Source organism: Thamnophis sirtalis, unplaced genomic scaffold (genome assembly GCF_051295495.1).
Source record: "Thamnophis sirtalis isolate CommonGarterSnake01/CBP01778 unplaced genomic scaffold, rThaSir2_p1.2 scaffold_2, whole genome shotgun sequence".
NCBI classification, from domain to species: domain Eukaryota; kingdom Metazoa; phylum Chordata; class Lepidosauria; order Squamata; family Natricidae; genus Thamnophis; species Thamnophis sirtalis.
The window spans coordinates 45,634,846-45,662,604 of NW_028261382.1; the positions used below are offsets into that span (position 1 = coordinate 45,634,846).

At 47.1% G+C, this 27,759-nt stretch overlaps 1 protein-coding gene across 1 annotated transcript; it reads left to right on the forward strand.

The window, feature by feature from the left end:
* Positions 1-85: 85 nt before the first annotated feature.
* Positions 86-27,759, forward strand: BBS1 (Bardet-Biedl syndrome 1). Its single transcript, XM_087705287.1, has 17 exons — positions 86-172; positions 2,827-2,903; positions 3,880-3,914; positions 4,190-4,462; positions 5,996-6,042; positions 7,199-7,237; positions 7,749-7,821; positions 9,877-10,008; positions 12,071-12,177; positions 14,167-14,287; positions 15,733-15,891; positions 17,009-17,078; positions 18,384-18,542; positions 20,484-20,617; positions 23,326-23,460; positions 26,098-26,184; positions 27,414-27,759. The coding sequence occupies exons 1-17, from the start codon at positions 135-137 to the stop codon at positions 27,498-27,500; spliced, it is 1,773 nt and encodes a 590-aa protein (XP_087561413.1). The 5' UTR covers positions 86-134; the 3' UTR covers positions 27,501-27,759.

Below are 27,759 nucleotides of genomic sequence, written 5' to 3' on the forward strand. Positions count from 1 at the left end.
TTGCGCGCCGAGGGGGGTTTCCATAGCAACGGGCTTCGCAGGCGAGGGCTCCTTTTCGCGGTGCACCCCTTGCCCGTCGTGAGGTTTCCATGGCAACGGGCTTCGCGGCCTAGCAGTGAGGGCTTCCAGGGCCCATGGCGATGGCGGTGTCTTCCAGAGGCGCAGGCGACGGGTAAAAACAAACACCCGGCATGCACCCAGGGATATAGCGAGCGCAGCCCTTCAGGGCGGAAAAAATGTTGTGAGGGACGAGAAAAGGAGCCAATTCTCCCTCATTCCCCCTTCTGGGTCCGCTTGGAGGGGAAGATATCCATTTGTATGGACAGGAGTCTTTGGGAATCTAGCCTAGATTGACGCTACCACAGTGTTTCTCAGCCTTGGCGACTTGAAGATGGGCGGACTTCAACTCCAAGAATCCCGCACCCAGCATGCTTTAAGAGGGGTGGACTTCAACTCCCAGAATCCCCCACCCAGCATGCTTTAAGAGGGGTGAACTTCAACTCCCAGAATCCCCCACCCAGCATGCTTTAAGAGGGGTGAACTTCAACTCCCAGAATCCCCCAGCCAGCATGCTTTAAGAGGGGTGGGCTTCAACTCCCAGAATCCCCCACCCAGCATGCTTTAAGAGGGGTGGGCTTCAACTCCAAGAATCCCCCAGCCAGCATGCTTTAAGAGGGGTGGGCTTCAACTCCCAGAATCCCCCAGCCAGCATGCTTTAAGAGGGGTGGGCTTCAACTCCCAGAATCCCCCACCCAGCATGCTTTAAGAGGGGTGGGCTTCAACTCCCAGAATCCCCCAGTCAGCATGCTTTAAGAGGGGTGGACCTCAACTCCCAGAATCCCCCACCCAGCATGCTTTAAGAGGGGCGGACCTCAACTCCCAGAATCCCCCAGCCAGCATGCTTTAAGAGGGGTGGGCTTCAACTCCCAGAATCCCCCAGCCAGCATGCTTTAAGAGGGGTGGGCTTCAATTCCCAGAATCCCCCAGCCAGCATGCTTTAAGAGGGGTGGGCTTCAACTCCCAGAATCCCCCAGCCAGCATGCTTTAAGAGGGGTGGGCTTCAACTCCCAGAATCCCCCAGCCAGCATGCTTTAAGAGGGGTGGGCTTCAATTCCCAGAATCCTCCACCCAGCGTGCTTTAAGAGGGGTGGACAATACAAACGGAGGTATAAGGGTAACATATATAAATATCTGAGTTAAAATACTATGGCAGAAGATATAATATTGTTTTGTTATTGGAAATATACAGGTTGATAGCTGGAAGGGTGTAACTTAAAACTAGTTAAACTTAGTGAAATTTAGTGATAATAGCTATAATTAAATAAATAATTGATAATGATAATAATGTATACAATGTGTAGTGTTATGATAAGTAATAATTGGATATTTATATTGAATGCTACCCATGAAAGGAAGATTAGAAATCCTATATACAAAAGTTAATAAAAAAGAATTAAGTTAGATACAGTTAAGTTTTGATTATTAGGGGGGAAATGTTATGATACAGGATATAGTCAAATAAAGGAGGGATAATGATGACAACCTATATATATGTATGAATATAATATAAGGAAACTAGATGAAAATTGCCAACAGCTATTTGGAAAGGAGGATTAGAAATGTTTGTTATTAAATATTATGGATGTTTAGCTAGAACAGGACATAAGGATTCAGTGTTATTGGAGGATTTTAGAAATATTAAATGAAATGCCAGTATGTGGTTATGTATTAAATCTTGGTATATTTTATGATGAAGGACGTTTAAATAATTATAGTCAAATAAAAATGGAGCTATAAGGGTAACATGTATAAATATTTGAGTTAAAATACTTGAGTTAATATGAATTATGCTGGATGACTGTGGAAGAGATGTACGAAAACCTTTTGTAACCAACTGATACACTTTCTACAGTATGTAAAGAAGGAAGATTTTATGTGTTGTGTTTGTTGTGAAAATAAAAATAAATTCTATTTTTTTAAAAAAGAGGGGTGGACTTCAACTCCCAGAATCCCCCAGCCAGCATGCTTTTAAGAGGGGTGGACTTCAACTCCCAGAATCCCCCAGCCAGCATGCTTTAAGAGGGGTGGGCTTCAACTCCCAGAATCCCCCACCCAGCATGCTTTAAGAGGGGTGGGCTTCAACTGCCAGAATCCCCCGGCCAGCATGCTTTAAGAGGGGTGGACTTCGACTCCCAGAATCCCCCAGCCAGCATGCTTTAAGAGGGGTGGACTTCAACTGCCAGAATTCCCCAGCCAGCATGCTTTAAGAGGGGTGGACTTCAACTGCCAGAATCCCCCAGCCAGCATGCTTTAAGAGGGGTGGACTTCGACTCCCAGAATCCCCCAGCCAGCATGCTTTAAGAGGGGTGGACTTCGACTCCCAGAATCCCCCAGCCAGCATGCTTTTAATAGGGGTGGACTTCAACTCCCAGAATCCCCCAGCCAGCATGCTTTAAGAGGGGTGGACTTCAACTCCCAGAATCCCCCAGCCAGCATGCTTTAAGAGGGGTGGACTTCGACTCCCAGAATCCCCCAGTCAGCATACTTTAAGAGGGGTGGACTTCGACTCCCAGAATCCCCCAGACAGCATGCTTTAAGAGGGGTGGACTTCGGCTCCCAGAATCCTCCGGCCAGCATACTTTAAGATGGGTGGACCTCAACTCCCAGAATTCCCACCCAGCAATTGAGGACTTCCTATCTTAAAGCATATTGGCTGGGGAATTCTGGAAAATGAAGTCCGCCCATCTTCAAACTACCAACGTTGTGAAACATTGGTTTGCCATGTTCATATATCTTTTTCATCTTTTTTTCTGTGGTTGCCAACAGTGTTCGCACCAGTTCCAAATGGTTGGATGCCTACTACGATCCAGTCGCCAATTTGCACACTTTTACCTCGTGTGTCAGTAAGTCTCAGCTCCTTTCCCCCCCCCTCCTCTTTCCTCTTTTTTTGTGGAGGGGTGGAGTGCAGTTGTGGATGCTCCAACATTGGAGGTTTTCAAGAAGAGACTGGACCATCCAGAATGGTATAGAATCTCTTGCTTGAATAAGGGGTTGGACTAAATGACCTCCATGGTCCCTTCCAGTCCTATGATTCTATGTGTCTAAACTGGCAGTGTGAGCTGTTTTAGTATCTTGGTGAATGGCCTGGCTTAGGCGATACTAAGTTTTAAAACACATCCCGCCCTGGGCATGAAAGACAGCTGGGTGTTTTGGGCCAGTCTCTCTCTCAGCCCAACCAACCTCACAGGTTTGTGGTGCCACGGTGGCGCAGTGGTTAAAGTGCAGTACTGCAGGCTACTTCTGCTGACTGCCGGCTGCAAGAAGTTTGGCAGTTCAAATCTCACTAGGCTCAAGGTTGACTCAGCCTTCCATCCTTCCGAGGTGGGTAAAATGAGGACTCAGATTGTTGGGGGCAAGAGGCTGACTCTGCAAACCGCTTAGAGAGGGCTGCAAAGCGGTATATAAGTCTTAAGGGCTGTTGCCATTGTGGAAAAAAATAGGAAAAGGAAAGAATATTCAACATGCTTGCTCCCTTGAATTTTAAATATATATAAAAGGTAGGATAATAAAATGGAATGAAATGGAACATAGAATAGAATGGGAAACAGAATAGAACAGAAAATAATTGGAATGGAAAAGGAAAGGAAAGAAAGGAAAAGGAGATAAGGATTAGATCCCCACACTCACTTGTGCTGATGATGTTACCTGCTTGGGTAATAAAAAGTCTGCAAGGAAACACACTAAGCTCAGAGAGCATTAAGGACTCCACAGTTCAGCCCTCAACTCTAGATCATATTCCAAGATTCCCTCTGTCTGTTCTTAGTAGGCTTTGATAAGTTTACATCATTGTCCTCTCGTTGACTGTTCATTTTCTTCCAGCTCTGGCTGACCTGCATGGGGATGGAGACCACAAGGTAAAGAAAATATGCCTACCGGAGATAGAAAATCCCTAGCCAACTTTTCCCATTTCCGTTCAGGATATACATCATCCACAGCCCTTTTTAGTGCTTAGTGGGCACTAAACAAATGGTTAGAAATCAAAGATGACCTGTATCGGGTTTTTTGGGGGTCTGTTGTAACTTTGAACAGGCGCTAAGCAGCTCGTCGTAAGTGGAGGACTATCTGTATCCAATTGGTGATGGTTTAAAGAAGTCAATCGTGTTGTATTTGTTCTCTCTCTCTCCTGCAGTTAGTGGTGGGCAATTTTGGCTGGACGGGCCACGAGATGAAGCTGAAGGTCTACCAGGGCACCACCCTGTTGAGTGAAAACACCCTGCCGGATTTACCCACAAGCGTGGTCTCCTTTCTGACGGAGCTTCACGAGCCCCGCATACCAGCCCTGGCTGTGGCTTCTGGGCCATGTATCTACGTCTACAAGAATATGCGTCCCTACTTCAAATTTACTCTGTCACCGATGGAGCCCAACCCGATGGAGAAAGTGGTCTGGGATCAGGCAAAGGAGGTGAGGAGAGAGAGAGAGACAGATAGAGAGGGAGAGACAGAGAAAGACCGAGAGAGAGAGAGACAGAGAAAGACTGAGAGAGAGACAGAGAGATAGAGGGGGGGAGAGAGACAGAGAGGGAGAGAGAGAGAGAGAGACCGAGAGAGAGTGACAGAGAGGGGAGGGAGACAGAGAGAGAGACTGAGAGAGAGAAAGACCAAGAGAGAGACAGAGAGAGGGGAGGGAGAGAGACAGAGAGAGAAAGAGACGGAGAGAGAGAGAGAAAGACCAAGAGAGAGACAGACAGAGAGACAGAGAAAGACCAAGAGAGAGACTGAGAGAGAGAGAGAGACAGAGAAAGACCAAGAGAGAGACAGAGAGATAGAGAGAGGGGTGGGAAACAGAGAGACAGAGACAGACAGACAGACAAAGATAGAGAGAGACAGAGAAAGACTGAGAGAGAGACAGAGATAGAGAGGGGGGAGAGAGACAGAGAGAGAGAGAAAGACAGAGACAGACAGACAGACACACACACACACACACATACACATACACACAGAGAGAACAGGTTTTAAATGAGCCCATTTGAATGGCACAAAGATGCCAAGATTTGAAGCTTACGGTCCTGTCCTTTTTGGGGTAGGTAGGGTGCCTGTTGATCACATCTGCTGGCATCTCTTGATCCATGAATGAGTCAGCTTGGTCTAGTAGTGGTTAAGGCACCAGGCTAAAAACAAGGAGACAGTGAGTTCTAGTCCTGCCTTAGCCATGAAAGCTGACTGGGTGACTTTGGGCCAATCACCTGGAAGATGATGAGTTCTAGTTCTGTCTAAAGCCTGAAAGCCGGCTGGGCCTATCATGCTTTGCCAGCCCAACCCACCTCACAGGGTTGCTGTTGTGGGGAAAATAGGAGGATGTAGGTGTGCTAGATATGTTCTCCACCTTGACTCCTTCCCCTTCCTCCTCCTCCTCCTTCTCCTCCTCCTCCTCCTCCTCCTCTTTCCTTGAATGTACATTGCGTACTTCTGTACCGGAGACAAATTCCTTGTGTGTCTAATCACACGCTTGGCCAAATAAAGTATCCAAACAATTCAGATAATTGCTGTATTTTTCGGAGTATAAGACGCACAGGTGCATAAGACGCATCAAGATTTTGAAGTGGCAAATTAAAAAAAAAAGTTTTTGCATTTGGCAGACCTCCCGAAAATGGGCCCTTTTTTTTTTTTTTCAAAAAAAGTGGGGGAAACGAACAAAAAATGGCCCGTTTTTCGCTCATTTTTGCCCTCCCCAGCCCCTCGGAGCACTCCGGAAGCCTCCTAAAGGCAATACACGGTGAAGTGGGCGGGGTTTCGGGAGGCCAAAAATGCTGTATTCAGTGTATAAGACACACCCAGTTTTTCACCCTCTTTTTTTAAGGGAAAAGTTGCATCTTGTACTCCAAAAAATACGGTACTTTATCCAAAAAAGAGAGACCTAAATAAGCTGCCTATTTTGTAACTGTAATCCTGGAGGTCGCATTTTGTGCTGCATGCCTTTTTCTCTCTCTCTGCACAGGACAAGGTCGACCTTCTGTCAATGAAAGAGATGCTGGAATCCATCAGGTAAGAGAATCTCAACCCCACGCATGGTGAATTGCTGTTCTTCCGATTTGGAGGGAGGAATAACAGAGTAGGAAGGAAGCAAGGAAAGAAGGAAGGAAGTAAAAAGGGGGAAAGAAAGAGGAAGAAGTCAAAAAGAAAGGGAAAGGGTGGGGGGGCAGAAGAAAGAAAGGTAGGAGACAGAAACAAGAAGAGAGGGAGGAAGGAAGGAAGGGCAATAGCACTTAGACTTATATACCGCTTTACAGTGCTTTTACAGCCCTCTCTAAGCGGTTTACAGAGTCAGCCTTTTGCCCCCAACAATCTGGGTCCTCATTTTACAGACCTTGGAAGGATGGAAGGCTGAGTCAACTTTAAGTTGGTCAGGAGCGAACTCCTGGCAGTGGCAGAATTAGCCTTCAATGCTGCATTCAAACCACTGGGAAGGAAGGGAGGGAAGGAAGGAAGGAAGGAAGGAAGGAAGGAAGGAAGGAAGGAAGGAAGGAAGGAAGGAAGGAAGGAAGGAAGGAAGGAAGGAAGGAAGGAAGGAAGGAAGGAAGGAAGGAAGGAAGGACAGAAAGACGAAAGACAGCACTTAGACATATACAGCTTCACAGTGCTCTACAGCCCTCTCGAGCCTATAGGAGTATAGGAGCCTATAAATGTATGTATAGGAGCCTATAAATCCTAATAAAATGAAAAATGAAAAATGAAAATGAGCGGTTTACAGAGTCAGCCTCTTGCCCCTAACCATCTGGGTCCTCATTTTACCCACCTCGGAAAGGTGGAAGGCTGAGTCAATCTTGACCCGGTTAGGATCGAACTCCTGGCTGTGGGCACAGTTGGGCATAGTTTGCTTGTAATTCGGCATTATAACCAATGGGAGAGAGGGAGGGAGGGAGGGAGGGAAGGAAGGAAGGAAGGAAGGAAGGAAGGAAGGAATAACAGAGTTGGAAGGGACCTTGGAGGTCTTCTAGTCCAACCCCCTGCTCAGGCAGGAAACCCTACACCACTTCAGACCAGTGGCCATCCAGTCTCTTCTTAAAAAAGTCCAATTTTGGCGTATCCACAGCTTCTAGAGGCATCCTGGTTCAGCTTGAATTTGAGTTGCACAATCCCCTTGGCTCTTCCCTGTAGCCATCGTCTGTTCCAATGTGTGTCTTCTCTTCTTCCTTCCCAGAGGAAATGCCGAAATTCCCCTCTCGTTGCAGTCTTTGAGGTGAGTGTCTCATGTTGGAGGTGTTGGCTTGCGGGGGGACCTCACACCGATTGTGGGAAATGTTCTCTCTCTTTTTGGGGGGAGGTGGTACTTCTTGACCTGGGAATCTATATCAGGAGTCCCCCGACTTTCAACCAGGATTGAGCCCCGAAAGTCTCTTGTTAAGCAAGACCATTGTCGAATGAATTTTGCCCTGTTTTACCACCACCCTTGCCACCGTTGTTAAGCGAATCGCCGCTGTTGTTAAATTGTTAACACGGTTGTTAAGTGAATCCGGTTTCCCCGTTGACTTCGCTCGTCAGATGATCTCCAGGGACACCGCGACCGTCGTAAATATAAAACCGGATGCCCAACGTCCCAATTTTGATCATGGAGATGCTTCCATGGTCATAAGTATGAAATAAACCCCGATCCTAAGTCACTTTTTGTCAGCATTGTCGTAGCTTCGAATTAGTTGTTGTAAATAGAAGCTGGCCTCTATTTCTCTCACCGCCTTTTCTCTTCTCTGTAGGTTCCTGACCCTTGACCTCCCGGAGATGGAGTCCTTTGTGAACCAGAATAAGTTCCAGCCCATCAAACGTCAGGTGCGTACTCCTGAACCTAATAGCACAGTTCGGCTAGTGACTGTTCGAAGTTACAACGGCACTGACAAAGGTTTGGGCCTTCAGGCATGCCACTTTCAAGGCTGTGGGAAAATGGAAGGGGGCATTATATTTTTTTAGAGTTACAACCCCCGGTATGCCCAAATATGGGAGGAAGATCACTACTGCCATTCTCTGTCCTTCGGCTCGTCACAAGAGACCACCCAGGCAGAAACCCAATATTTTTACTGTTGCCTTTTTGCTACATTTGTTGTATTTGTGCTGATAAATAAATAAAGGGAGACTAGTATAGATCTATTTCAAAGGTTTCTAGATACCTTTCACCCTGGCTTGGCTGATAGGGAGTCGAACTCTGTGGCTTAGTGGTTAACACATCTGCCTAAGATGCAATACAGCACAGGTTCGATTCCCAGTAAGGGTATGGCTAGCTGATGAGAGCTAAATAGCTTGAAATAGATCTATACTAGTCTCCCTTTATTTATTTATCAGCACAAATACAACAAATATATATGTGTGTGTGTGTGTGTGTGTATATGTATGTATGTGTATGTATGTATATATACATACATACATACATACATACAAACACACACTATATTGCCAAAAGTATTTGCTCACAACTGAATGTAATTATTTGGATGGGTGAGTGAATACTTTTGACAATATAGTGTGTGTGTGTGTGTATCTAACTATCTGTCTGTCTATCCATCCATCCATCCATCCATCCATCTATCTATCTCTATATATGTATATGTATATATATATATGTATATCTGTTGTATTTGTAACAAAAAAAGGCAACAGTAAAAATATTGGGTTTCTGCCTGGATGGTCTCTTGTGAGGAGCCGAAGGACAGAGAATGGAAGTAGTGATCTTCTTCCCATATTTGGGCATACCGGGGGTTGTAACTCTAAATAGATATGTATATCTATATCTATCTATATCTATCTATATCTATCTATCATCTATCCATCTATCCATCTATCCATCTATCCATCTATCCATCTATCCATCTATCCATCTATCCATCTATCCATCTATCCATCTATCCATCTATCCATCTATCCATCTATCCATCTATCCATCTATCCATCTATCCATCTATCTATCTATCTATCTATCTATCTATCTATCTGTATATCTATATATCTATATCTCTATATCTATCTATCATTATCTATTATCTATCTATCTATCTATACATACATACATACATACATACATACATACATACATATTACTCCATATAATACCATATATAGTTCCCCTTGGACCACGTTCCTCCAGGCCTCCCTGTCCTCTCCCATCCTCTGGAGTCCACTGAAGCTCATGCCAACTGCTTCGGTGAATCCAGCCAGCCACCTCCTTCTCTGCTGTCCCCTTCTTCTTCTTCTTTTGCCCTCAATCCTTCCCAGCATGGCTCTTCTCCAGGGAGCCCTTCCTTCTCATCAGGTGGCCAAAGTCTTTGAGTCTCCTCTTCAGGAACTGGCCTTCTAAAGAGCAGCCAGGGTGGATCTCCTCTAGGACTGACCGGTTGGATGGCCTTGTGGTCCAAGGGACTCAATGCAGGAGTCTTCTTCTCCAGCACCAGAGTTCAAAGGCCTCCATTCTTTGGCGCTCAGCCTTCCTTATGGTCCAACCTTCACAGCCATCCATTGCAACTGGAGAAACCAGAGCCTTGACTAGATGCATTTGTGTTGACAGGGTAATTTCTCTGCTTTTAAGATGCTGCCTAGATTCACCATCGCTTTCCTCCCCAGGAGCAAGCCTCTTTTAATTTCTTGGCTGCAGTCCCCATCTGCGGTGACCTTGGAGCCCAGGAAAATAAAATCTGTCCCTACCTCCATTTCTTCTCCGTCTATTTGCCAGGAATTGAGAATGCCAGATGCCATGATCTTAGTTTCTATCTCGCTTAACAACTGAAATGTTAGTCTTCATTGTGGTCATAAGTTGAGGACTACCTCTAAATCGGTTGGCTGGTTAATGCAATAAAGTGCCTTCCTTATTTTTCGGGGGCTACTGTGGGTGTTTTTCAGACGGTGATCACCTGTATGGCCACTCTGAAGAGGAACAGGGTGGAAGAGGACGCGATCAGCTGCTTGGTGGTCGGGACGGAGAACATGGAAATCCTCATCCTGGACCCCGAAGCCTTCACCCTCCTGTCAAAAGTGAGGCTCTACAGCTGAATTTTGCATACCGTGTACCCCTTTTGCAAGATGGTATGCTCTCCTTCCTTCTCATGATAATAACCCAACACATAGGGAATGTATACGTACATATTCGGAAGATTCTGGCTTTAAGACCATGGATTTTGTCAGTCTTATAGGGCAGGAGGGTCCAAACTTGGCAGCTTTAAGGTGGGTGGACTTCAACTCCCAGAATCCCCCAGCCAGCATGTTTTAAGATGTCTGTATGTCTCCTTCCTTCTCATGATAATAACCCAACACACAGGGAATGTAGCTAGTCGTCACCTACAAAGCCCTTCATGGTATTGGATCTGGGTACTTGAGAGACCGCCTACTGCCAATTACCTCCACTAGACCAATTAGATCCCACAGATTAGGCCTCCTCCGAATTCCATCCGCCGGCCAGTGTCGACTGGCGACTACCCGGAGGAGAGCCTTCTCTATGGCTGCTCCGACCCTCTGGAAAGAACTCCCCGTGGAGATTCGTACCCTCACCACCCTCCAGGCCTTCCGCATAGCCCTTAAAACCTGGCTGCTCCGACAGGCCTGGGGCTAAAGACTCGCTGCCCCACTTCGAATGGTATGATTGTTGTGTTTTTTTAACTAAGTATGGTTTTTATGTTTTTTTATAATTTTGTTTGTTTTTCCCTTTGAGTTGTGAGCCGCCCGAAAAGGGCGGCATACAAATAAATTAAAATTAAAATTAAATGTATACGTACATATTCGGAAGATTCTGGCTTTAAGACCATGGATTTTGTCAGCCTTATAGGGCAGGAGGGTCCAAACTTGGCAGCTTTAAGGTGGGTGGACTTCTATCCCCAGAATTCCCCAGCCAGCATGTTTTAAGATGTCTATATTTCAACTCCCAGAATTCCCTGGTCAGCATCCTTCAAAGTGTATGGACTTCAACTCCCAGAATTCCTCAGCCAACATGCTTTAAAGCAGTGTTTCTCAACCTTGACGACTTTAAATCCTGTGGACTTCAACTCCCAGAATTCCCCAGCCAGCATGTTTTAAGATGTCTGTATTTCAACTCCCAGAATTCCCTGGTCAGCATCCTTCAAAGTGTATGGACTTCAACTCCCAGAATTCCTCAGCCAACATGCTTTAAAACAGTGTTTTTCAACCTTGACGACTTTAAATCCTGTGGACTTCAACTCCCAGAATCCCCCAGCCAGCATGGTTTAAGATGTCTGTATTTCAACTCCCAGAATTCCCTGGTCAGCATCCTTCAAAGTGTATGGACTTCAACTCCCAGAATTCCTCAGCCAACATGCTTTAAAGCAGTGTTTCTCAACCTTGACGACTTTAAATCCTGTGGACTTCAACTCCCAGAATTCTTCAGCCAACATGCTTTAAAGCAGTGTTTCTCAACCTTGACGACTTTAAATCCTGTGGACTTCAACTCCCAGAATCCCCCAGCCAGCACAGCTTTCTCAAGGTTGAGAAACACTGCTTTAAAATGTCTGACTGGCGGGTGAATTCTGGGAGTTTAAGTCCACCAATCTTAAAATTGCCATAGCTGGAACTCCCTGTTTTATGAAGCATCCTTCATTCCCAAATCCACTTCCTTCCCCCTCATCTCCTCCACACAACCCACCTCACCTGTTTACACAACTAACCTACTTTGGGGGTCCCTACCATCTCTTGGGACACGATGGCTCACTGGCTAAAGCGCTGAGCTTATCGATCAGAAAGCTTGGCAGTTCGAACCCCCTAGCGCCGCATAACAGAGTGAGCTCCCGTTACTTGTCCCAGTTTGAAAGCACGTAAAAATGCAAGTAGAAAAATAGGAACCACCTTACTGTTACCATCTCTTGAATCCAATATTGTATCAACCCAACAGGCCATGTTAGAAAAAAAAACACCCATCCCTGAATTAACACTAATCCAGTTGAATAGACTGTGCGAACGTAACCACACTGGGCTAAAATGACCTGGTTGGGTGCAGTGTGAGAATTCGGCTATCATGTCCAGTCCTCCCTCCCAGGTTTCGCAGAGAGACAGCCAACTAAGGGCTCAGGATTCTCTTTTTCCCTTGTAGGTGGCCATACCAAGTGTGCCCGCCTTTCTGGACATCACAGGGCAGTTTGACGTGGAGTATTATCTCAGCGTGGCATGTCGGAACGGTAGCATTTACATCCTTCGCAGGTATGTGATTCCACCAGCGGCAAAGGACCTGCTCCGGAGCAAACATCTGTTGTGGCCCACCAGCGGCCAGAGGAGCTGGCAGCAGATTCTGACAGTGAGGAGGTTGGGGAGGAACCTGGGCCAGTCCTGGAGTCTGGGGAAGGCTCTGATGAGGGCTCTGGGTCGGAGGCAGAGAGGGGGCCAGAGCCGTCTGGCAGTGATCAGCTGCCTTCGGAGTTGGAGATCAGTGAGGCAGAAGAACAGCTGGAGCCTGTTCCCAGTGTGCGCATGCGCAGAGCTGCCAGATGAAGGGAACAGCTAAAGAACAGGGGTCGACTTGGCCAAAGGTAGACAATGAATGGCCCCTCCCAGAGGGAATAAAAGAGGAGCGAAAGGGGAGTGGAGTTTGCAGGTGACCATTCATTCACTTAATTGGTTCATGAGTCTCCGAGACTCCTGGCTAAGTTTTGCAGATCTCGGCCTGGCAGCTCTCCAAGCCAGAGAAGGTCTGTGATTGTAAATCCTCCCTGGAAAGACTTTACTGGATGGGAAATAGCAGAATTCATAGCAAATTAATAAAAGGGTTTTTTGTCCGGACAAGGAGTTTATTTCATGCTCTTGGGAAGCTTTGGTTAGAACAGACGGTAGGTAGAGTACATTCAAGCCACAGCCATCAGCCACTTTTCAGAGCATCCCATAATAAACACAGTATTTTTTAGAAAAGTTGTAATTGGTGGAAGAGGGCCCAATTATGAGAGATTGTGGCAGACTGGAAAATGAATAGAAGGGAAAATGGACAATAATTCAGTTTCACAACCTTGGCAGATTGAAGATGGATGGACTTCAACTCCCAGAACTCCCTAGCCAGCCATGGGAGTTGAAGTCCACCCATCTTAAAACATGCCAGTCAGGGAATTCTGGGAGTGGAAGTCCACCCATCTTAAAGCATGCTGGCTGGGGAATTCTGGGAGTCGAAGTCCACCTATTTAAAGCATGCTGGCTAGGGAATTATGGGAATTGATGTCCACCCATCTTAAAGCATGTGGTCTGGGGAATTCTGGGAGTCGAAGTCCAGACATCTTTTCAAGTGTGTTTGCTGAGGAATTATAGGAATTGATATCCACCCATCTTAAAGCATGCTGGCTGGGGAATTATGGGAGTCGAAGTCCACCTATTTAAAGCATGCTGGCTAGGGAATTATGGGAATTGATGTCCACCCATCTTAAAGCATGTGGTCTGGGGAATTCTGGGAGTCGAAGTCCAGACATCTTTTCAAGTGTGTTTGCTGAGGAATTATAGGAATTGATAGCCACCCATCTTAAAGCATGGCAGTTATGGAATTCTGGGAGTGGAAGTCCACCCATCTTAAAGCATGTGGTCTGGGGAATTCTGGGAGTGGAAGTCCATCCATCTTAAATCATGCTCGCTGGAGAATTCTTGGAGTCAAAAGTCTACCCATCTTGAAGCATGCTGACTAGGGAATTCTGGGCATAGACATCCACCCATCTCAAAGCATGCCAACTAGGGAATTCTGGGAGTCGAAGTCCATCCTTCTTAAAGCATGCTGGGTAAAGAATTCTATGAATTCTGAATTCTATGCATCTTAAAAGTGTCCAAGTTTAAGAAACTTTGACTTGTAGCTTCCTTGTTTATTGAGCCAAGGTGGCGCAGTGGTTAAATGCAGCACTGCAGGCTGACTGCTAGATCAGCAGTTCAGCGGTTCAAATCTCACCGGCTCAGGGTTGACTCAGCCTGCCATCCTTCCGAGGTGGGTAAAATGAGGACCCGGATTGTTGTTGGGGGCGATATGCTGACTCTGTAAACCGCTTAGAGAGGGCTGAAAGCCCTAGGAAGCGGTATATAAAAATCTGCTATTGCTATATTGCTATTGCTATATTGATAAGAGGCACTTAGATCTTTGGCGTTTTCTGCCCCATTGGAACCATGTCCCCTGCTCCCTCCGTCTCTTCGGACTGAATTTTTTTCCTGCTTTTTCTCCTCCCCACACAGGGACTCCAAGCGGCCCAAATACTGCATTGAACTGAGCTCCCACGCTGTGGGTTTAGTCCGAGTCCAGAAGAGCATCATGGTGGCTTGTTCAGATGAGACGTTGCGAGGCTACAACCAGAAGGTTAGTTTCGACTCTTGCTGCAAAATTGAGTCCTGTCATGCGGCAGGTGGCTCGATTTACGACCACAACTCATTTAACCAATGTTTCACATAAGCCAACAACAGAAATCCGGGCTCCCTTGCAGTGGGGAAGTCCAAAGAACTGCCTGTATATTCTTCCGCAGTGCCTTGAACAATCCTGCAGGGGGCAGTGTTGCTCTGCCCAAACTCCTCCCCAGGAATGGGAGGAATATAGAGTAACAGAGTTGGAAGGGACCTTGGAGGTCATCTAGTCCGGCGGGTACCAACTGGTGGTCCGTGGACCAGTGGTGATCCGTGAGACAATTTTGATGGTCCGCAGAAAAATTATTTGCATTTTTTATATTGCACTCAATCAGGGGTCCTCAAATTACAGCCTCTGGGATGGATAGGTGCAATGAAAGCTTGTGTTGCTGCAGGGAGTCTCCCCCTTTGGGGTCTTTTTGGGTGGGTCGGAGGGGGGCAGAAATTCAAACTTGGGGTCTGCTTCAGCCTCCTGGTGGGAGGCTTTGGGCGAAGGCTGGAGGGAAGCATCACTGGTGGCAAAGAGCCGGAGGGCCTCGTTCCAGTGGGACTGCATCACAGCCTGGAACTGGCTGACCATCTCAGCCCACTGAGCCTCCAGGCGCCGGCACCTGGCCTTGCACTCCCACAGGTCTTCCCTCTGCTTGGAAAGCCTGTGCTCCTAGTCCTCAGTGAGATCCTCCTGCTGAGCCTCCTTCTCAGTCAGATCCAATTTGAACTGAGCTCTTTTGCCAACTCTTTCTCCGGGTGGCTGCTTAGCTCCAGCAACTGCTTCCTGTTGGGGCCCTAAGGAGCCCGGGGTGGGCAAGCGAGGAAGGGCTTGGAGGGGAGGGGTGAGTAGAGGACGACAAGGCGCCCCTCAACGTGAGTGACATCGAGTTGGCCACGCCCACCCAGTCACATAACCACCTAGCCACTCCCAGACGGTCATTAGGCAGGTCATATTAGTGGTCTGCAGAATTTAAAATTATGAATGTAGTGGTCCCTGAGGTCCGAAAGGTTGGTGGCCTGGACTAGATGACTTACAAGGTCCCTTCCAACTCTGCTAATCTGAATCTAACCTGAAACTGAATCTAAACTCCAGAAACATTGTTCTGGAACTCATTTTAAGAAGCACGGACTTCAACTCCCAGAATTCCCGCTCCACACAAATGGAAGCAAATGCATAAAACTTTGATAATATTGATAATATTAGGGTGCATTTGAAGCCCAGGGTATTCAGGAGCTCCTCCCTGCTCTCCAAATGGCTTCCTCACCAGTGGTCCATGGGATTTAAAATTTAGTGAGGTCCGAATGGTTGGGGACCCCTGATCTGATCCAACCCATCCTTCTCAAGCAGGAGACCCTATGATTTTCTGATATTCCACCCCCTCTCCCCCCCCCGCCGCCCTCTTCTTCTACCAGGGAAAGAAACTCTGGGCAGTGAAGTTGTCGGCGAATCCCATCACTTTGGGCTTCATGGATGGGAAATTGCAAAGTTTCCAGGCTGTGTTGGTGGCGCTGGCCAACAGGGAAATTCATGTTTACCGGGATAAGAACCTCGTCAACGTCATCCAGGTGCCGGTAAGCTTCCAAGCTTTGGGAATATTTGTGGACATCCTGTCAAGTTTATGCCAACCAACTTCCTTTTCAACCCCCTAGACCTCTTTGCTCACTTCGGGAATTAACATTACAGATCATCCAAAACAGGGCTCAAATTTATATACTTTCACTCATCTAAGGGACACAGTGGCTCAGTGGCTAAGACGCTGAGCTTGTTGATCAGAAAGGACGGCAGTTTAAATCCTTAGCGCTGCGTAATGGAGTGAGCTCCCGTTACTTGTCCCAGCTTCCGCCAGCCTAGCTGTTCGAAAGCAGGTAAAAAATGCAAATAGAAAAATAGGCACCACCTTTGGTGGGAAGGGAAGAGCGTTCCGTGCGCCTTTGGCGATGAGTTATGCCGGCCACATGACCACGGAGACGTCTTCGGACAGCGCTGGCTCTTCGGCTTTGAAACGGAGGTGAGCACCGCCCCCTAGAGTTGGGAATGACTAGCACGTATATGTGAGGGGAACTTTTATCTTTAATCTTAAAATTGCAATATATTAAGTAATGGAACATTATTAACCTCTTTGTTTTCTTCTTAACATATCTTCAAATAAAAATACAATGCTAATATTAATCATAATTATCTTCCTCATCATAATACTAACAATTATCATCTTGTTTATAGCTCTATCTTGACATATTTTCTACTCTTTTTTTAGTCTTCTTTCCTCATTTCCAGGTTCCCTTTTTTTCCTCTATTGATAAAATACTTCCCATATCTTACAGTATTCAGTTTGTTCTTTCTCTTTCATTATTAATGTTAATCTATTCATTTCTGCACATTCTAATATTTTCCCGATCACCTTCTCATCAATAGGAATTCTTCACTCTTCCAATGTTGTGCAAATACAATTCCAGCTGCAGTTAATACATGGATAATCAAATAGGTATTCTCAACGGGTGAGTCTTCACGGCAGGCTCCCACGATGGTCGTAAATCGAGGACTACTGAGAAAGCCCCTCACACATACGACATCCAGCTTTAGCTTCGAAGGATCCAGCAAAAATATCCGGCTCTTCCCCTCTCAAAAGGTTTCTGATTTCGCTCCTTCGTTGCTGACCGATTTTCCTTCTTTCTTTCCGATTCTTGGCAGGATGTCGTCACCAGCATTGTTTTCGGCCACTACGGACGAGAGGATAACACCCTCATCATGACAACTCAAGGTGTGTGAATGTAAACGAGCTAGGTTTGGGATCCGATCTGGGTCGGTCAGCAGGACCGGAGGTTTTGCCTTCCGAGCTTTCGCACTCGTTGCTGGAGCCCAGCTTCATGGAACTTCCCTCTTGCCAGAATGTGGGGGCTGTTGGCCAAAGGCAGCCTATTCGTTTCTTTCATGGTCTGGTGAAGCCTTTTCTTCATTCATGGCTGCAGGACAGTTTACCCTTTCTTTAACAGATTTCTTTAACAGATGTTGGAAGGGACCCTGTAGGGTCATCAAGTCCAAACCACCACCCCTGCCCAAGCAGGAGACTCTCCACCATTTCTGACAGAGGGCAGTCCAGCCTCTTCTTGAAAGCTTCCAGGGATGAAGCTTCCACAACTTCCGAAGGCAACTTCTGTTCCATGGGTTGATGGTTCTCACTGTCAGGAAATTCCTCCTTATTTCCAGGTTGAATTTCTCCTTGGTCAGTTTCCATCCATTATTCCCTGGCTTTAGAGAATAGCTTTGACCTCCTTCCTCCTCTCTGTGGCAGCCCCTCAGATATTGGACAACTGCTATTCTATCTCCCCTGGTCCTTCTCTTCACTAGAACCAGCCATGCCCAGTTCCTGCAACTGTTTTAGCCTCCAGGCCTTTGATCATCTTAGACAGATTCAGATTAACAGAGATGGAAGGTGCCTTGGAGATCATCTAGTCCAGTGTTTTTCAACCTTGGCAACTTGAAGATGTCTGGACTTCAAGTCCCAGAATTCCCCAGCCAGCAAATGCTGGCTGGGGAATTCTGGGAGTTGAAGTCCAGACATCTTCAAGTTGCCAAGGTTGAAAAACACTGATCTAGTCCAACCCCCCACCCAAGCAGGAGACCCTATGCCATTTCTTAGAGAAGGCAGTCCGGTCTCTTCTTGAAAGCCTCCAGTGATGAAGCTCCCACAACTTCTGAAGGCAACTTCTGTTCCATGGGTTGATTGTTCTCACAGTCAGAAAACTTCTTATTTCCAGGTTGAATCTCTCCTTGGTCAGTTTCCATCCATTCTTCCTTCTCTGGTGCTTTGGAGAATAGCTTGACCCCCTTCCTCCTCTCTGTGGCAGCCCCTCAAATATTGGAAGATGCTCTCCTGTCTCCCCTGGTCCTTCTCTTCCCTAGACTAGCCAGGCCCAGTTCCTGCAGCCGTTCATCGTAGGTTTGAGCCTCCAGTCCCCTCATCATCCTGGTTGCTCTTCTCTGCACTCTTTCTACTGTCTCAACATCAGTCTCTGTGCTGCCTTCCATCTACCCATCCCACTTCTAACTTTTCTATCATCTCCAGGCGGGGGTCTCATCATCAAGATCCTGAAACGCACCAGCACTTTCCATAAGGGGGACGCCACAGCTGGCGTACTTGTTACCCAGAGCGCCAAACTCAACATGCCCAAGAAAACGAAACTCTACGTAGACCAGACGCTGCGGGAACGGGAATGTGGAGCGGGTAAGCAGAAGAGGCCAGAAATACAGTGTCTCTCCAGTCCATTCTCTACCTTCAAATACTGTTTGGATGTTGATAGGAAAGCAAATTTGGTATAGAGGGGAAGGTGCTAGACTAGAAACTGGGAGGTCCAGAGTTCTAGTCCCGCCTTAGGCATGAAAGCCAGCTGTGTGACTTTCGGCCAATCACCAGGAGACGGTGAGTTCTAGTTCCGCCTTAGGCACGAAAGCCAGCTACGTGACCTTGGGCCAATCAACCGGGGATTGTGAGTTCTAGTTCCACCTTATGCATGAAAGCCACTAGGTGACCTTGGGCCAATCAACTGGGGATTGTGAGTTCTAGTTCCACCTTATGCATGAAAGCCAACTAGGTGACCTTGGGCCAATCAACCAGGGATTGTGAGTTCTAGTTCCACCTTATGCATGAAAGCCACTAGGTGACCTTGGGCCAATCAACCGGGGATTGTGAGTTCTAGTTCCACCTTATGCATGAAAGCCAGCTAGGTGATCTTGGGCCAATCAACCGGGGATTGTGAGTCCTAGTTCCACCTTATGCATGAAAGCCAACTAGGTGACCTTGGGCCAATCAACCGGGGATTGTGAGTTCTAGTTCCACCTTATGCATGAAAGCCAGCTAGGTGACCTTGGGCCAATCAACCAGGGATTGTGAGTTCTAGTTTCACCTTATGCATGAAAGCCAGTTAGGTGACCTTGGGCCAATCAACCGGGGATTGTGAGTTCTAGTTCCACCTTATGCATGAAAGCCAGCTAGGTGATCTTGGGCCAATCAACCGGGGATTGTGAGTCCTAGTTCCACCTTATGCATGAAAGCCAACTAGGTGACCTTGGGCCAATCAACCGGGGATTGTGAGTTCTAGTTCCACCTTATGCATGAAAGCCAGTTAGGTGACCTTGGGCCAATCAACCAGGGATTGTGAGTTCTAGTTCCACCTTATGCATGAAAGCCAGCTAGGTGATCTTGGGCCAATCAACCGGGGATTGTGAGTCCTAGTTCCACCTTATGCATGAAAGCCAACTAGGTGACCTTGGGCCAATCAACCGGGGATTGTGAGTCCTAGTTCCACCTTATGCATGAAAGCCAGTTAGGTGACCTTGGGCCAATCAACCAGGGATTGTGAGTTCTAGTTCCACCTTATGCATGAAAGCCAGCTAGGTGACCTTGGGCCAATCAACCGGGGATTGTGAGTTCTAGTTCCATTTTACACATGGAACCAATTTGGTGACTTTGGGCCAATCAACCCGGGGATTGTGAGTTCTTATTCCGCCTTACGCCTGAAAGTCAGCTGTTGACTTTGGGGCAATCACCAGGAGACGGTGAGTTCTAGTTCTGCCTTACACATGGAAGCCAGTTTGGTGACTTTGGGCCAATCACCAGGAGACAGTGAGTTCTGGTTCCGCCTTATGCATGAAAGTCAGCTGGGTGACTTTGGGCCAGTCACCAGGAGACGGTGAGTTCTAGTCCCACCTTAGGCACGAAAGCCGTCTGGGTGACTTTAAATCCCCAGGAGACACTGAACAGCGTGTCAGAAAAGAGAGATGCATGACCATTTTTCACACAACCATTGCAGCAACCCATGGTGCCCGTGATCAAAATCCAGGCGCTTGGCCACTGACTCCTCTTTATGACGGTCACAGTGTCCTGGGGTCATGTGATCCCTTTTTGCCACCTTCGGACAAGCAAAGCCAATGAAGGAAGCCGGATTAACACCCGTGTTGCTAACTGAACAACCGCAGTGATTCACTTAACCCCAGTGGCAAGAAAGGTCGTAAGATGAGGGTTCGTCTCCCTTCACGAATGTCTCGCTTATCAAAAGAGATTTTTTTTGTGGTCGTAAGCCGAGCCTATATCGTAAGAAGGGGTTAAAAACTGAAGGGCTCCTTCGCTTGCCTTCCGCTCATCCTCCTCTCTTCTTCCCTTTCTCAGCCATGCACCAAGTCTTTCAGACGGACCTCAGACGCATCCGACTCACGGCGGCCCGTGCCTACGCCCGGGCGCTGGAGTGCAGCATGGGCCCCATCTCGGAGTCCCTGCAGGAGCCACTCAAGCTGAACGCCGTGGTGAGGAAGGCATTCGGAGAGCAGGGAGGAGCTCCCGAATACCCTGGGCTTCAAATGCACCCTAATGTTATCAATATTATTGAGGTTTTATGCATGTGTGTGGAGGGGGAATTCTGGGAGTTGAAGTCCGTGCTTCTTAAAATGTGTTCCTGAACAATGTTTCTGGAGTTTAGATTCAGTTTCAGGTTAGATTCAGGTTAACAGAGTTGGAAGGGACCTTGTAAGTCATCTAGTCCAGGCATCACCAACCTTTCGGACCTCAGGGACCACTAAATTCATAATTTTAAATTCTGCAGACCACTAATATGACCTGCCTAATGACCGGCTGGATGGGTGTGGCTAGGTGGTTATGTGACTGGGTGGGCGTGGCCAACTTAATGTCACTCATGTTGAGGGGCGCCTCATCATCCTCTACTCGCCCCTCTCCTCCCAGCCACTCCTCGCCTGCCCGCCCGGGCTCCTTAGGGCCCCAACAGGAAGCAATTGCTGGAGCTAAGCAACCCCCAGGAGAAAGAGTTGGCAAAAGAGCTCAGTTCAAATTGGATCTGACCGAGGAGGAGGCTCAGCAGAAGCACCTCACTGAGGACTAGGAGCATGGGCTTTCCAAGCAGAGGGAAGACCTGCGGGGGTGCAAGGCCAGGTCCCGGTGCTTGGAGGCTCAGTGGGCTGAGATGGTCAGCCAGTTCCAGGCCGTGATGCAGTCCCACTGGAACGAGGCCCTCCAGCTCTTCACCACCAGCGGTGCTTCCCTCCAGCCTTCGCCCAAAGCCCCCCACCAGGAGGCTGAAGCAGACCCCAAGTCGGAATTTCTGCCCCCCTCCGACCCTCCCCAAAAGACCCCAAAGGGGGAGACTCTCTGCAGCAACACAAGTGTTCATCGCACGTATCCGTCCCAGGGGCCGCAGTTTGAGGACCCATGTTTGAGTGCAATATAAAAAAGGCAAATAATTTTTCTGCAAACCATCCAAATTTTCTCACGGACCCCCATTTGGTGACCGCTGTTCTAGAAGAACGTTTCTTGATCTTAGATTCAGACTCAGATTAGATTCAGATGAACAGAGTTGGATGGGACCTTGTGGGTCATCCAGTTCTCGTCCAACCGCCCGCCCAAGCACAAGACTCTACCATGCAACTTAGCCCCTTCAACTCCCAAAATTCCCCAGCCAGCCCTTCCCCCGCCTCCTGGAGAGATTTCATGTGCGGACTGCTTAAGGCCAAGTCTTATTCATTCATTAACTTTAATGGCATTTAACTCCCAGAATTCCTCAGCCAGCATGCTTTGAGATGTGCGGACTTCCAGTCCCAGCATGCTGGTGCGGGAATTCTGGGAATTGAAGTCCATCCCTCTTCAACCAAGCTGGCCAGGGAATTACAGTATATCTTAAAGTTGCCACAGTTAAGGAGCCCGTGTTTAGATGGCTTTGATTGCTAGAGGTTGCATCTGTAAAAAAAGATTTCCTAAAGAAAAATCAATTTAGAACCATTGAAAAGATGTTCCCTCTCTCTGGCACTTGCAGAGTTGAAATGCAAATGATCTTTTATCTATTTGTTTGTTTGTCAAACATGTAGGAGATAACAAGTATAGGTATGAATGGAAGTAGCTACAGATAAATGGAGGCAGTAGGACAGGGACGTTAGACACGCTGATGCGTTTATGCACACCCTCTTTACGGACCTCTTAGGAATGGTGTGAGGTCCATGATAGACAGTTTAAGGTTGAAGCTGTGACAGTTTGAGGATGTAACAATGGAGCCGGGTAGAGCATTCCAGGCGTTGACCACTCTGTTGCTGAAGTCGCATTTTCTGCAATCGAGTTTGGAGCGGTTTACCTTGAGTTTGTATCGATTGTTTGCCTGTGCGTTATTTGCGGTTGAAGCTGAAATAGTCGTTGACAGGATGTTGTAGCAGACAATTTTGTGTAATGTGCTTAGGTCAGACCGTAGGCAACGTAGTTCCAGGTTGTCCAAGCCCAGAATTTGCAGCCTGGTGGCATAAGGGATTCTGTTGTGAGCAGAGGAGCGGAGGACTCTTCTCGTCAAATACCTCTGGACTCGCTCGATTGTGTTAATGTCCATTATACAGTCTGGATTCCAGGCAGACGAGATGTATTCGAGGATTGGTCTGGCAAAGGTTTCGTATGCCCTAGTTAGCAATGCAATGTTACCGGAGAAGAAGCTTCGCTTAGGTTAACAACTCTTCGCTTAGGTTAACAACTCTTAATGCCTTTTGGGCAATGCTGTTACAGTGAGCTCTGGGGCTTAGGTCATAAGAGCCGAGGTGGCGCAGGGGTTAGGGTGCAGTACTGCAGGCCACTTCAGCTGACTGTGATCTGCAGTTCAACGGTTCAAATCTCACCGGCTCAAGGTCGACTCAGCTTTCCATCCTTCCGAGGTGGGTGAAATGAGGACCTGGATTGTGGGGGCAAGTTGCTGACTCAATTTGCTAAAAAATTTGTAAACCGCTCAGAGAGGGCTGAAAGCCCTATGAAGCGGTATATGTCTAATAAATAAATAAATAAATTTGAGGTGAGCACTCCTAGGTCCTTGGCAGAGCGAATCTACCAGGTTGTATCTTCCCAGCTTATATTTGTTCTGATTTTTACTTTTGGGCTTAGGGAGAGAAGCTCTCCTTTTGGAGGTCTCTGTCCTTGCCCCAAGTCCTTTGTCCTCGTGTAATGCTGCTTCTTCCTCCTCTTCCTCCCCTTCCAGGTGCAGGGCATGGGCCCCACTTTCAAACTCTGTCTTAATCTCCAGAACATGTCCGAGAGTCGCGCCATAGCAAATCTTCTCATTTGCTTCATTTACAACGAAAACCATTATTCCGTCGAACGCCCGTTCTTCAAGGTAACGCTGCAGCCTTCTCCGGCTTCACACACCCCCACCTCTTGACACAAAGGGCAATCGCATGACCCCAGGATAATGCAACCCGCCAAGCATCTGAACTTTTTTTAAATTCATTTTTTTAACTTGAACTTATCCTCTTCCACTAAACAGTTTGTCGACTGGGTACATGTCTCTATGCCAGCGTTTCCCAACCTTGGCAACTTGAAGATGTCCGGACTTCAACTCCCAGAATTCCCCAGCCAGCGAATGCTGGCTGGGGAATTCTGGGAGTTGAAGTCCGGACATCTTCAAGTTGCCAAGGTTGGGAAACACTGCTCTATGCTATTATGATCAAAATTTACAGTATTCGTTACATTGACATTGAATCAATTTATTGATATGCCGTTGAGCCATATCCAGTTTCAAGGTTCCAGAAACAAATTATGATTAATATTGGATCAAAGCAATTTAAAATGAAATTTGATAGAACCCCATTTAAAACGGAGTTGGAATAAAATACGATTTAAGATGGAATTGGAATAAAACCCAGTTTAAAATGAAATGGGAATAGAAGACAATAATTTAAGATCTAGATAAAATAGGATAAAATTATATTTCGGTGTCACCCTTACATATCTACCCCAATCAGTCCCACGTATGCAGATCTCAACCGAACCATTTTGTTTAAGGACTGTGCTGCGCTAAATATTATTTCCCAAATTATGGCTGCATATAAAGTAAGTTGTTTTGATATAGGGGATCTCAATGGGTTTCATTCATTCGTTATATAGACCTGTCTTTCACCCCCTTACACAAGAAACAGTCCAATAGGATGTGAGCCAGATCTTCCCCCTCTTCCACTCCACAAATGCAGAGACGCTCATTGTAGGGTATAGAATGGAGTCTCCCGTATCTGACCATTAAGGTCAAGCGGTTCGAATCTCGCTCGCGTAAATCTCTCCATAAGATGTTTTGGCAGTTGTAACTTCAAATAGCTGAAAAGTACGTTTGTATTTTCTCAACCATTTCAAGTTACCCACCTTACTAAGGATAGCTACACTATATTGCCAAAAGTATTTGCTCACCTGCCTTTCCGCGCATATGAACTTACCGTAAGTGACCTCCCATTCCTAATGCATAGGATTCAATATGACGTCGGTCCACCCTTGGCAGCTATAACAGTTTCCACTCTTCTGGGAAGGCTGTCCACAAGGTTCAGGAGTGTGTTGATGGGAATCTTTGACCATTCTTCCAGAAGCGCATTTGTGAGGTCACACCCTGATGTTCGACGGGTTTACGTGGCCTACTACTTCGTGGTTGAGTTGCTGTCCTTCCCAAACACTTCCACATTCTTATAATACAGCTGACAGTTGACTCTGGAATATGTAGGAGCGAGGAAATGTCACAACTGGGTTTGTTGCACAGTTGGCATCCTATCACACTTCCACGCTGGGATTCACTGAGCTCCTGAGAGCGATCCCTTCTTTCACCAATGTGTGCAAAAACAGTCTGCACGACTAGGCACTTGATTTTATACCCCTGTGGCCGTGGAAGTGATTGGAACACCTGATCCTGATTATTTGGATGGATGAGCGAATACTTTTGGCAATATAGTGTATATCATTTTGTGCTCCTATCGCCTTAATTCTTTGGGCAGCTCTCCTTTCGAGATGTTCTCCTGTGACGCAAGAGACTGGAAAGCCACAGCTTCTTACAAAATTTGTTAATTTGGTGATCCAGGAGATTTGTGATTGTATTCATTACATTGATAATGACTCTCTAACCTTACAGTAATAATAATAATCAGCATTGCCGTTATCCCACTCATTTCTTTGAATATCCCAATTTTGTCCCCAATATTTAGCCACCACTAATCTAGCTGCCATTATCAAATTGACAATCCACTCCTTTTCTTGTTTCATTTATGTCCCATTTTTCTACCAGCAATGCCATCCTCGGTGACATATCTACATTGGCATTCCTGACAGAACTAAATTCGCTTTGTTTGTTTTTTTAATGGAATCAAATCAAGACTCCTCCTTGGTCATCCAATGGCGGAGGGTATAGCAAACTATTGCTTGGCAATTGACTCCTCATATTTATGACGGTCGCAGTGTCCCGGGCAGGGGTCGTGTGATCGCCTTTTGCGACCTTCGGCCGAGCCAAAGATAATGGGGAAAACCATTTCACTTTAACAACCGTGTTATTCATTTAACAACTGCAGGGATTCACTTAACAACCGTGGCAAGCAGAGTCGTAAAACAGAGCACTTAAATGTTTCGCTTAGCGACAGAAATTTTGGGCTCAGTCGTGGTTGTAAATTGAGGACTATCTGTAAATTTGATTCAGGCCGGGTGATAAGCTGGCCTTCAAATGCCCCAGGCCTGCTTTATTTTATGCTCCAGATCCACTTAATGACTGTACAGGTTGTCCTCATCTTACAACTGCAATAAAGCCCGCAATCTTCATAAATATGAGCCCATGGCCAAGCGTCTGAATTTTGATTGCGTGGCCATGGGGCTGCGGCAACAGTCGTAAGTGTGAAAAATGGTCCTAACTCGCTGTTTTCACTGCCGTTGTAACGTCGGTCACTAAACAAATAGTTTGTAAGTCGAGGATTATCTGTGTTTATTTCTCCTTTTTCAACTTTCTCTTCAGGCTCCCATGTTGATCCCAGGACTGAATTATCCTTTATCCACCTTTGTCGAGTGTCTCAGCGACCAAGCGATCTCGGATGTTATCAAGGTTGGTGACCTTAAGTTGGTTTCCCCATCATTCAAGCCCCCCCCTCCCCCCCGGTCCTTTAGTTTAAAGGAAAGAAGGTTTAATGAAAAGAAGGACCAGAGAAGACAGGATAGCAGTGTTCCAATATCTCGGGTGTTGCCCCAAAGAAGAGGGAGCCAAACTATTCTCCAAAACACCTGAAGGCAGGACAAGAACCAATGGGTGGAAACTAATCAAGGAGAGAAGCAACTTAGAACTGAGGAGGAATTTCCTGACAGTCAGAACAATTAATCAATGGAACAGAAGTTGTGGGTGCTCCAACACTGGAGGTTTTCAAGAAAAGATGGAACAGCTATTTATTTGGGATGGTTGCAAAATGCGATTGCATGACCTTGGGACACACAGCAGGATCGAACTGCTGGCAGTTGGCAGAGTTAGCCTGCGATACTGCATTCTAACCATTGCATCAGAACGCTAACCTGTTGTGGCCCCCCCAACGGTCAGCAGAGCTGGCAGCCGATTCAGACTGTGGGGAGGTTGTGGAGGAGCCTGGGCCAGTCCTGGAGTCAGGGGAAGGCTCTGGTGAGGGCTCTGTGTCGGAGGCAGAGAGGGGGCCAGAGTCATGTGCCAATTATCAGCTGCCTTCAGAGTCAGACATCAGTGGGGCAGAAGAACAGCTGGAGCCTGTTCCTAGTGTGCTCCTGCACAGAGCTGCCAGACGAAGGGAACAGCTAACTTGGGTGTAAGGCCACAGGTGGACAGTGAATGGCCCCTCCCAGAGGAAATGAAAGAGGAGCGAAAGGGGAGTGGAGTTTGCAGGAGAGACAATTAGTTCGATTAATCAGTTCGTGACTCTCTGAGACTCCTGGCCAAGTTCTGCAGATCTCAGCCTGGCAGCTCTCCAAGCCAGATAAGGTCTGTGACTGTCAATCCTCCCTCGAAAGACTTTGCTGGATGTAAAGCAGCAGAATTCACAGGGAATTAATAAAAGGGTTTTTTGTTGGGACAACAAGGAGTTGGCTTCATGCTCTTGGGAAGCCTCGGTCAGAACATAACCCACCAAGCCCCTTTCCTCTCCGTTCCCCATTTTGCTGTTGGGAGAAATCGGGTTTGTTTATCTCGGTACCCCAATTCCCTCTGCGGGACCCCTCCAGTCTTTCTATGCTCCAAAAGGGAGCCCTTCCATATGCTCCCCCTCCTCTTCGACTCCCCTTGACCTTCAGCCGGGTCCCTCTCTCTTTCCCCTGCAGGTGTTCGTGGTGAAGGAGGGCAACAGCCAGCCGCTGCTCACGGCTCACATTAGCATGCCCGTGAGCGAAGGCTTGGCCGCGACATGAACCGCCTCCGAGGGGACACCCAAACTCTCATCCACCTCACCGCAGTCTTTCTTGACAGTCTCGGCACAGCGACTGGTCACCGGAGGAAAGAGGAGAGTCCCAAGTTGCGTCTTTTCAAATGTAGGAAGAAGATTCCCGTTTGCTGCTAAGGAGCTACAACTCCCACACACAGACCAGGTTAGAATTAGCTACCAAAACAGCAGCGTGAGGCTAGAAGGCCACAAGAGCTCAATAAATTATATTTATCCTGCCGTCTAAA

Coding starts and splice junctions, on each gene's coding strand:
- BBS1 (XM_087705287.1), top strand. CDS start 135: ATGGCGATGGCGGTGTCTTCCAGAGGCGCAGGCGACGG. Junction 2,904..3,879: donor CACTTTTACCTCGTGTGTCA/GTAAGTCTCAGC, acceptor ATTTTCTTCCAG/CTCTGGCTGACCTGCATGGG. Junction 20,618..23,325: donor CACTCAAGCTGAACGCCGTG/GTGAGGAAGGCA, acceptor CTCCCCTTCCAG/GTGCAGGGCATGGGCCCCAC.